An 11,542-nucleotide genomic window follows, 5' to 3' on the forward strand; every position below is an offset into this window, starting at 1 on the left:
TGGGGGTGGCGAGTAGAGGCCCCTGACCCCCACCCCAGCACTCCCCACAGCCAGGATAGGTGGTAGGGGTTATGTGGGGCTATTCTCTCCTTTCTCACTGCCTGGCCCAGTGCAGCTTCAGTCCACACTCTGTCCCCCCAGCTGTCAGGCAGTTGGTTGGGAAGAAGGGGGAGAGTAGAGCCTCCTATCACATGCCCCCCTTGCTGTGCTGGTTCAGGGCCAAGCCTACAGAGTGTGGGGCTGTGCTCCCCCATCCCCCTGCCTGGCTGCTGCTGCTGACAGCTGCTGGCAGGAGCCACAGCTTGGACCTGTGCAGCTATCTGCTGGGCCAGGAACTGGGGGCAGGGGGAGAAATCAAAGTCCCCAAGTCCCCTCCATTGTGTGGGCCCCTCAGCTTGCTGGCTTATGTCAGGTGAGGGGCTACGCCAGGTCCATGTGGTAGGATGTTTTGCTCCCCTGCACCCCTGGTTCCTGGCATGATGGAGAGCCACACAGGGCAGCGCCACCCACTGTGCAAACCTGGCCTTGAGCCAGCACAGCAGGGGGTCTGTGTGGCGGGGGCCTCCATTCCCTAACCTCCTCACCTGATCACCTCACAGGAGCTGCAGCTTGGTTTTGTGCAGCTGTCTGCCGTGTTGGAAAGTGGGGGCCTGTGTGGGGGGAATAGGGCCCCCCCCCACAAATGGGTCTTTCCCATGGCTATGTTGCCTGGAGGGTACAGGCTGGGCATGCACAGCAGGGGGGCTCCACTCCCTCCCTTTCCTCAGTTCTCGGCGCAGCAGACAGCCATGTTGGGTCTGAACCATGGCTCCTGTTTGCAGCTGTCAGGTGGTTGGGCATGGGAAATGGAGCCCTTGCTGCATGGGCTTCCCTTGTAAGTGTATGTAAGCAAGTAGATTTAATGTTGGTAGGTTGTGTTTATAAAATACCTAGCTAAGTTTCAAAATACTTAACCATGTTTATAAAATGTGTAAGCACTTAGCACAAGTTACAAGAGCATAGGGGGAATCTAACCCTCTTTTTTTTAAGTGCTGCAGTTTGGAATTTGTTCTGTCATTTCAAGGTTACATTATAAATATAAGTCCTTACTTCAAGAGCAATAAAACATTTACAAGCAGCAAGTTTTTCTCTAAAGCTTTTCTTCTTGAAAACTTAATTATCTAAAAGGTTTGAAAATGTTAATGGAAAAAGAAAGAACTGGATTCCCACAGACTGAAGGGAACCTTTAGTCAGATATTTGACTATAAAATTTATGTGGTTACGTGTTTTTAAGATCTTTGGGCCTTGACTTTTATAGGTTTTGAAGGTTTTTCTTAACTGAGGGATAAAAAACTGAGAGTTGTACAGAATATAGTCTTTGAAATGTAATATATTTTCTTTCTAGGCATTCTGATTTATCTAGACACCATAATTACAAGTAATAGACTGATGATTAATTTTCTTATAAGACCAGCAAAAAATGGCACTAATAGCTCCAACTAGTATGCCTACTTTTCATAGCTAGGCTGCAACAAGTGCCTATTATGTTCTTGAAGAAGATCCTAAATTATGTTAAGGAAAAAGCTGTTGTTGCTTAGAGTTTTAGGCTAGCTATGTCTGAAGAAATCTCATAGTTCTTCAGCTGTATCCATACTTTAAAGCCTTGTCTACAGAGAAATTTGTGCAGAGCAAGCTGCAGTGTGAACTTATAGCACATTAGCTATTCTGCACTGATTCCTGTTTGAAAAGTTGGAAGTGGAGTGAGCTGCTTTGCACACAGATATTCTAACTACACACTAAGGTCTAAATCCTACTTCTTTAGGCAGTACTTACATAGATAAAGAGAGGTAGTTAACCATGGACAATGCATAGCGGGAGCACGGGGGCACATGCCCCCCCTAAGATTGGCCCTCACCGGCTGGGGAGTGGGGGCATGGAGTGAAATGCTGGCTGGTGCCCCCCTGAGATTGGTGCTGGCCAGCACTGAGAAGTGCTGATGGCACTTCTGGTTTTGCTGCCTTATCACAAGTTACAACAGGGGCTGCTGGGGGACCCCTTCCCCTCGGTCGGCGATTAGTTGCTGGTGCCCCCCAGGTTCTGAAGGTACCAGTTGCTCATGAGTTAACCGGTGGTAATCTGAAGTTAGGCAGAACACATGGGAGTGTGACACCTTAGGGTAAATTAACACGGTAAACTTAGTCCATACTGGGGACATTTAAAATGTGAGTATTCTCATGTTAAAACTCATTAACTCATGCTAAGTGCTCTCTGAGCATCTCAAAGTTCAGGTGAAGATTAACTCTGGGCTGTGCTACTTAGCTCATGTCAGGGTAACTTCAGTCTGCTCAGTGGAGATAAAAGGAGCAATTTGCATTTATCCAGCATCTCAGGATGCCTTAGCTAATGGGCTAAGAGGTGGGAGGAGGTTCCTCTCCTGTATTTTGTGATTTACATGCAATTATGCACCCATAGAAGTAGGATCTCCATCTCCCCACATGTATTTTTCCAAATAGTGGACCACTGAAAGAAGAAAGAGTGCACACAAATATCTTTAAAAGTATGTGTGAGAGTGAGTGAGGGGGAGTCAGCTTTTCATAATATGTTAACACATACTCAGCTTACTGTCCAGGGTCAAGCCCTCACTCCTGGTTGGCTCTCTTCACGTTAAGCCTTATACAAAACTCAGTAAAATCAGTGGAGAGAACTTACTTCAATGGAGACCTGAGTAGGCTCTTTTTGGAAAGAACTACTGGACTCTAGGGCTAGAGACAGACATTACACATAAACACATTTAAGTGATCAGAAACTGGTTTAAACCTGTAAGAGAACATAAGTTCAGTGCACATAAACAAGTTTCAAAATGGCTGAAAATGGTTTGATAAAGCTGGTTGAATGTAGTATCAGACCCCTTCCTGGTTTAAGTTAAACCAAAGTTCCCCAGTGTCCCAGATGCTTTGCAACTCTGGGTGGGGCTTTTCTTTCTGCTCTAGCCCAGCAGGGGTGGCCCCTCCCACCTCTCCCCTCCCTGTTCCCTGGCTGGGGGCTCCAGCTGAGACTGCAAGTAAAGTGGTGTCTGCCTGGCTTCCTCCTGCTTCACCCACCTCTCCCCACACTCCGCTCAAGCAAGGATTCCCCCTTCCCCTCTGCCTTTCCAGACACCTGTGAGCATTAGCATACCTCATGCTGGCTATGGTCCTTGCTGTAGGAAACAGAACAAAAGCAGACAGGACACTGTCAGCTTAGGGCTTTTTGGAGCTAATCAACAGGTAGCTGGTAATGTCCCTCTGGTCTTTCCTTGGTAAAAGCTGTGGTAGGGAAGGGAGGACTGGTTTAGTGCCCCCCAGCTTCTAGCCTGAGCCACTGCAGGCATATGCCTGTGTTTTTTCAGTCCAGGGGGAATGTCTGTACAGTTGCAAACTGATTCAATCTAGGCAGGTTAGACTAACCTGCAAAGATTGAATCAGTTCAGGCTCAGGTTTTTTGAATGTCTGCCTCTAGCCTGACAGAGTTGGGTGGTGGGCAACCTTCAGTAGTGTTACCTTTTTTCCTAAGTAGACTCTCCAGTATTATGGAAGTTCTAGACCGGAAATCAGAACCTTGAACACTTTTTACTGTGTGAACCAAAGAGATGCTGTTAACTTTTTTAAAGTCAAGAAACATATTTTGTTAAAGAAAAATAGAGTAATGTATCTGTGCTATGCAGGTACAAACTATAATATGATTGTACAGGCCTAATTCTCCTCTGTTAACACAAGTTTTACATTGATATAGCTCTAATGACTTCATTGGAGTTAAGCTAGTGTGAAACTGGTGTAACAAGTGAAGAATTAAACTTTACATGTTTTTCTGCATTAAAAAAAATAATGTAAAAGCTTAGGACATTTCTGCAATGTTGCAAGCTGAAATATAGCACTATTATATGGTAATGAATAGAACTAGAGAGTGAATCTGGCTGGTTGTATTTCATTATTGAACCTTTGTCACTGCAAAATCCAAGCAAATACATTATGAAAAGTAAGTTAAGTTGACTATCATTTAAGGTTTAAAAATTTTTTTTTTAATAATTATATTTACATTACCTTGCCTCTAACATGTAGATAATTGATGGAGAACCATTACTCATCATAACTGGAAAAATAGGCCAGATAAAATGTAATAATTAATAACATAGACTGCAGTGCTGTTACCAGAGAAACTTCTAACTGTTACAGTGAGTGTACTCCTCACTGTAGGAGAAAAGTCAAAATCAATCACAGTCAATCAGACAGTTGAAAAAAAAATTGATGTAGGAGATACAGCACTTGACAGCATATGGACTGGTGACTGCTGGGCTGGGTGTGGAGTCTTGTCCAGTGCCCATCAAAATTAGTTCTAGACTATCCACCCAAAATGCAGTCAAAGAAAAATGTTCACATTTAATTCACTGGATTAACTACAACTCACCTTACATTGGAATTAAATTGAGATATCTTATTTAAAGTGAAACTTTATGCTGCCAGTTTGAAAGTTAATATCTATTAGATCAGTGCCTTTATTTGTCTTGGTGTTTATTTTAAATATCTGATGTAACCTTCACTTCAGATAATTAATTTCATGTTTAGCATTAATGGCAGTTTTTCAGAAGGTTAATTTAGTCTGACTAGCTAAAAACATTCATTTTTTTTGAGAACTGCAGTAATAAAAGAAAGAGTTTCAAGTGGAGAGATAAGGACACTTAGAAACATTGAATACATGGTCACCAAGCCTGAAATGTAAAAAAGAGAGCATGGGGTATATTGAATGACAAAGGAAAATTAATTATTGACAGCCTTGGGTGTTTGACTTATGGATAGAGAAGGAAGACTGAAGGCAGCTGCGATATAAAATAATATGAGTTTTTGAAGCAAAGGAAAAGGAAATGTAGGTATAAAACACCCAAAATAAGATAAAATGTAACTGAGCTATTTTATTAAAGGGTTGAATGAGATGAAAACTTTTGGGTTTAACAGCAGTATATGAGTAGTAGTTTGCAATTACTGGAACTAACCCAACCTATTTTACTACATTTTGTGAAATGGCACCCTGAAGAAGCACTAGTTCAACAAATTCTGATATATGTCACAACATTTCATGTCTGTGTTTCAATGCTACGTGCTTCTGCCTGAGTTCACTCACAGATAATTAGCTATAGTTTGGTATAACTTCAAAAGAACTAAACAGAAGTCAACTGGCAACCTTATTAAGCTCTTATCAAATTAGACTGAAAAATTATAGAAATATGGTTTTATGCATTTAGAAGTGATAGCAGCCTTTAACCACCTGAAGGGTGGTTACAAAGAGGATGGAGCTAGACTGTTCTCAGTAGTGACAGATAACAGAACAAGAAGCAATGGTCTCAAGTTATAGCAAGGGAAGTTTAGCTGAAGCACTGGAACAGGTTACCCAGAGAGGAGGTGGAATCTTCTTCTTTGGAAGTTTTTAACACCTGGCTCAACAAATTTCTGGCTGGAATGATCTAGTTGGTGTTGGTCACGCTTTGATCAGAGAGTTGGACTAGATAATCTCCTGAGTTCCCTTCCAACCCTAATTTTCCATGATTCTACAACTCTAAGTGCTCCTAGTTAAAACTCAGAAAATTCTGTTGCAAATAGTCACAAAATAAAATTTTGGATCACATAAGAAAAGATGAAAGAAAGGATTCTTAAGACTAAATGTAAATGCTTTAAAGGGAGATAGGGGTGTAGGCTGTAGCCGTGTTGGTCTAAGGACCTAGGCAGACATGTTTCTTTGGGTAAATCTGATATCTTTTATTACCAGGGGCGGGCAAAATGTGACCCGCAGGCCAGATGCAGCTTGCCAGGCCATTCTATCTGGCATGTGGGGCCCCTAAAAAATTTAGAAAATTAATATTTATTTGCCCTGGCTGCCTGTCACGTGGCCCTTGATGGCTTGACAAAACTCAGTAAGTGGCCCTCCACCTGAAATAATTGCCCGCCCGTGTATTAGACCAACTCTAATAGTTGGCAAAAATTCTTCTTTGCAATTACCTCTCATCAGGCAGATGAGGCATCTGCAGATGGTCTGTGCTCTTCTTGGACGGAGTAGTAAAGAAGCCAGAGGCCAGTATGTATGCAAGAAGATCAGTCAGTTAAAAATGTAAATTGGGTTGGTCAATAGGTGAGAGAGAGGTGGAGAGGTGGGGGTAAGAAGAGGAGTGAATGTAGCTGTAGTCAAAGGATGAGAAGGGGGGGGGGGAAGGGGGGGGGAGGGGAATGAATATAGCTGGTAAAAAGTTTACCTGGAGAGTCAGATGTTAGGTAGTTTATAATGTGTCTTAAATCCAGTGTCTATATTTAGTCCATGATTTTTTGTATCCAGTGGGTTAATGAAGCGAAGTTCATAGGCTCATCTGTGAAAGGGGGTTTGTAAATTCCCTTTGAGGATTAGAACTGAGAGACTGGAGACAGTGGTTTTCTTGCGAGTAGTGTGCTCCCACAGGTAATTGGGTATTTTTGTCTTTGATGGATTTTTTGGTGTGTATTCATTCTGGTATGCAGTTGTTTGGTTTCTCCTACATATTTTCCATCAGTGTATTTGGTGCACTGGATGAGATAGATAACATTCCTGGAGGTGCAGGTATAAGATCTAGGAATATTGATGGTTCTATTGTGGGGTGTAATAATTGTGGGGGTGGTGGAGATATGTTGGCAGATTTTACATTTTTTGTCATGACATGGTCTGGATCCATTCGCTGTGTTTTAGACTGTAGGAAGTCTAAAACACGGCGAATGGGTGGGCTAGGATGGGTGGTTCTGAGAAGATCTCTTAAAGAATTGGGTCTCCTTCTAGTGTGGGTTGCAACTGTTGAGAATTTTCTGTATAGGTTCCAGGGAGGGTTGATATGTCAGTGGTGTGCAATTCATGGGGCTTTTCCTTCTGTACTGCAGCAATTCTTCACGTGGTATCTGAGCGGCTTTTTCAAAAGTGCGATCTTTATCTCTGGAGGATCATCTTCGTTGAGTGAAGGCCCTTTTGAGATTTGTGAAGTGACGATCATGGGTGTTCTCCTCAGTGCAAACTCAGTGGTACCGGAGGGCTTGGCTGTATATTACAGCTTTCTTGGTGTGTTTAGGGTGATTGCTCGTTCTGTGAAGATATGGATGTTGGGCCATGGGTTTCTTGTATATGGTGGTCTATATTTTACCATTCTGTATAGTGACCATCATATCTAAAAAGGAACTATTGGTGTTGGAGTATTCCAGAGATAGTCTGATGGAGGAATAATGCTTGTTGAATTTCTAATATAAATCAATCAGAGATTGCAAGTTTTCAGTCCAAATGATAAAGATGTCATTGATATATCTTAAGTATATCATGGGCTTGATGGTGCAGTCCTTGAGGATTTTTTCTTTCAGGTGGCTCATTGAAAAGGTGGCATACTGTGGGGCCATTTTTGTGTCCATAGCTGTGCCCATGGTCTGGAGGAAGTATTGGTTATTGAAAGTGAAGTTGAATGTGAGGATGAAGTGTATAATTTCAGTAGTGTCTTTGGGTCTGTAGTCTGAGTTGTAATTTTGCTCTTGTATATATGTAAGGCAGGCATTGAATGCAATCCTGATGTGGGATGTTGGTATATAGGCTGGTAGTACACATGGTGACTTGGAAGGAAATGTTGCTGGGATGGTGGTGTGTTTTTAAGCTTTCTTAGTCTGTTCTGTCTTGGACAAAACTCACTCGTTAGGTGACGAGAGGTTTTAGGATTAATTTGATGAAACTTGATATTTTTTCAGTGAGGGTTCCATGGTTGGAAATGATAGGTCTGCAAGGGTTCCCCCTTTGTGGATTTTAGGGAGCATGTAAAAAGTCCCTGAGTTGGGTAGTGAGGGGATCAAGTTCTGTAGTTTTTCTTGTAGTTCTGATGGAAATGATTTGATGGTAGCTTTGAGTTTCAAGGTGAAAAGGGGAGCAGGATCATCCTCTAGTTTTTTGTAGTAGGTGGTGTCAGAGAGTTGTCTGTTGGCTTCTTTTATGTAAACTTCACAATTAAGAATAGCTATAGCTCCTCCTTTATCTGCTGGTTGTATTAATATTTGGTGGTTAGATCTTAGGGATTCTATGGCCCTGCTCTCTGAGAGGGAGAGGTTGTTATGGTGGCATGTGTTGGATTATTTCTTTGTTCATTCTTTCCCTGAAGCAGTCAATATAGCAGTCAAGGTTTAAATATTTTTTAATACATTGAATTTAGCAGTCAAGGTTTGAATATTGAAGCAGTTAATATAGTGGTCAAGGTGCTCTTCAAGGGAGATATTCATAGATGCTAACATCATAAGGAACCAGTATGATCACCTGCTCTTTATGTTCTGCATAACACAGGCCATAAAATTGATGAAGCAGATAAATAGCTGAAATCGTAGGTCTTATTTTGTAAACACTTATGTACCTAAGGTGCATGGATAGTTCAGTTGAAGTGAATAGGACTACTCAAATATTCAAAGTTAAAAGCACATCTGAATTATTTTCAGGGCCGGAGTGTTAAAGAATTTATGTTATTTTTGTTATCTTGTTTAAAACTTGCCTCTTAAAAGCTATTACAGTGAACTAATTCTAGAGACTGGTGGTGCCTGAAAATTAAGGAAAATCACGAGGAATGCATTCTCTGGCAAGTGGAAGTCCCTTTGACATTTTCAGATGCAAGCAAGTGAATCACTTCAGTGATTTCATCTCTACAATGGGTTATTTGTTGCCTCAGGGGGAACCTGTAAACAGGTTTAGTCTCTGTTGGCAACTTGAATAAAACCACTGGATGATTAATAACTCCCATTTTAATAGTATGAAGGAACAATTTCTAAACCAGGCAGTCAGCTATGTGAGTAAACATAAAGAATACCATATAAATGCTTGAAGCCATAAAACTATGGAACGTAATCTCATCAGAACTCGTGAGATTAATAAAGCTGGACTGTAATGCTTGGATGGAAAGTAAATTACATTGTCATGAAAAAGTTGTAGTAATGAGTCAGTGTTGGCCCTATATCTCACTCTGTATCAAGCAAGTGCCCTAGCACAGTTGTAACAGCAAGAGTGAAAGGGCCATCTTTCAGAGAAGTCACTGAACTGAGATTCAGACTTAGAAAAGGGAGAAAGAAGGGTGTTTTGGTGGAAAATGGTGTTTTGATGAGAATTTTCCAACCAGCTGTGGATCATTGGGAATTAGAAATGTCATTGCCCTTTTCTGAAGGATTATGGGGTTTAAGGTTCAATGTCTTGGCCACATTTCAATTCACATAATTACTTTCTGTGTACTTCTATCTATTTTTTCAGTTGTATTCAGTACCCCAAACTGCTGTATGGTTTCCCACCCATTGAGACTGTCTGCATTTTCTTAGTAAAATTAGTCTGTCAGTGTGCATTCCTACATAAAGGTTATTGCATAATGTTCTTTGGGCATTACCCTGTGTCCGTTGAGCTCAGCTGGAAAACTTCAGTTGGCTTGAATGGCAGAAGATAGGCCAGGATGGCATCTAAAGACTGGTTCAGAGATGCACCTGACAAAGTAGGTTTTTGCCTACAAGAGTTCATGAAAGCCTCTCTGAGTGCATAAAAGCTCATGCTTCTCTGAACCAATTAATCTCTAAGGTGCCATCTTGCGTTATCCAACTTCAAACTAACATGGCTAACCACCTCATTGTCTTGAACAGTGCTAAATCAGATCCTTTGAGAAAAGAAAGCACTTTACAAAGATAATGTGTTGTAGGTGAATCTTATAATTTTATAACTGGGAATTTATTAGGCCATGAACTCTAAATTACTATAAAATTTACAACCTCCACTGCTACAGTTTATGTGCTACTATGCATAATATTTGTCTGTTACATCTTATGTTCTTTTTAGGATGGAACATGAGGCTACCCAGCTGGAAAAGCAGCATGTACACAGCGTGTATGAAAGCACAGCCTCCTATTTTAATGACTTGCAAAGCAAAGCATGGCCTCGTGTTCGTCAGTTTCTATTGGAGCAAAAGCCTGGCAGTCTCATTGCAGACATAGGTAAGTCACTGTTTTGTATGCAAAGAGTATGACTTACAAATTAAGGTTATCATACTTGTACCTTAGTGTGTAGGATATTTTTAATAGTAGGCTGGGCACTGTATGTCATGTATCTTACTGCTTTATTTGATCACTTACATGGCTGTGATGGACTGTTTCACAAAACACTTGCTTTTTGACTTCTACAACAGTGTGAAATTAATCTCTTTTTACTCTTTCAACCTCCATGCAATGAATCATCTTAACTATACAAAAAGTGCATATCTTCTTTTCTCAGTCTGAGTGTCAAGAGTAGGTGCTGTAAGACCTGGATCCCCTCCAGCCTGATGTCCTCCTGACAGATGATGACAGGATGAAAGAAGCCATGATTACACCCAGCTGCTCTTTGATGTTATTCTCTTGCCCACCATGACTTTGATTTTACTTCTATTAGGGAGCTAGTTCTGCTGGGTGATACCTTGGGCCTGTCAATAGAGTTTCTATGTGGGGCATCGCCTCCCCTACACTCCACCCTTACCACTTCCTTGATGTTATATGACGCTCTTATCTTGGGCATAAACCTTCCCCCCCACCCAAAGGTTGCATACAGCAGACCTATCCAGGCTGCCCAGGATCTGTGTCATGCCCTACCAGGGGGTACCCTGAGGGGAGTGGTTTGGGAGATTTTAACAGGTAGTTCAACAAGGTCCTTCCCCTGTCATTGGTTCATTGACAGGGGCACACATGAACTTAAATCAATTCATTTTTTAACCAACTCTGGTCAGCCAGCCGAAATTCAGCCAGGCAAGCATTGTCTTCGGGGTCAATGTCCCATGCCAGTTGCCCTTTTTAACAGTCCTGCCAAGGGCCAAACTCAACAAAAACAAATCAACTCATGCCTCAGTCATTCGTAACAAAAATCCCACAAATACTTCCATCAATTCATCCCTTGTCTCTAAGCCAAGATTGATTGTCCATTTCACCTCTGGGTTACTTCTCTTATCAATTAATTTCCAGTCTTTTCTCAAAGAACAATTCACTCTGGGAGGCTTCGATGCTAAGCAGCCCCTCCCTGGCTCCCACCTTACCTGTGCCACCTCTGACCTGACTCCTCTTTAGTTGTGGCAGTTCACTGTGGTCAGGACGGTAGCTCCAACATCCTGGCCTTCAGTACCTGAATTTACTAGTGATCCTCCAACCACCCATGCCTGCTGCTTGCACTTCTTATCTGCCACCTGCTGCGAACCTCTGGCATCTTCTGCCCTGTGATGCTGCAGTCTCTCCCCAACTGCCCCTTTCTGGGGCTGGAAGTACTTCCCCAGGCTGTCGCAGCACCAGTGAGCCATTGGTGGTGAGCAGTGGCTCTGGAAATGCCCCATGGAGCTTCGTTCCCTCTGGCATTCCTTGCTCCATCAGGGGTAAGTTGCAGAGAGAGGTCACTCTTGGTTTTTTCTCCCCTCCTATGGTGTCTCCTTCCACACTGAGGTAAACCTTCTTTGTACCCCTCTGGAGTCAGGGATCCAGAGATAAATATAGAGCACTGTTACCCAAGCCCAGCC

General features: G+C 42.2%; 1 protein-coding gene across 1 annotated transcript in view; it reads left to right on the top strand.

Moving 5' to 3' along the window:
• Positions 1-8,126: 8,126 nt before the first annotated feature.
• Positions 8,127-11,542, top strand: part of KIAA1456 (KIAA1456 ortholog) — a 32,703-nt gene continuing 29,287 nt past the window's right edge. Inside the window, exon 1 of the mRNA XM_019526524.1 lies at positions 8,127-10,004. Coding sequence (XP_019382069.1) covers positions 9,851-10,004 — 154 coding nt within the window. The 5' untranslated portion in view covers positions 8,127-9,850. The remainder of the gene's footprint in view (positions 10,005-11,542) is intronic.

The sequence above is a fragment of the Gavialis gangeticus genome, unplaced genomic scaffold, assembly GCF_001723915.1.
Source record: "Gavialis gangeticus isolate Ggan-Ray unplaced genomic scaffold, GavGan_comp1, whole genome shotgun sequence".
Taxonomy (NCBI): domain Eukaryota; kingdom Metazoa; phylum Chordata; order Crocodylia; family Gavialidae; genus Gavialis; species Gavialis gangeticus.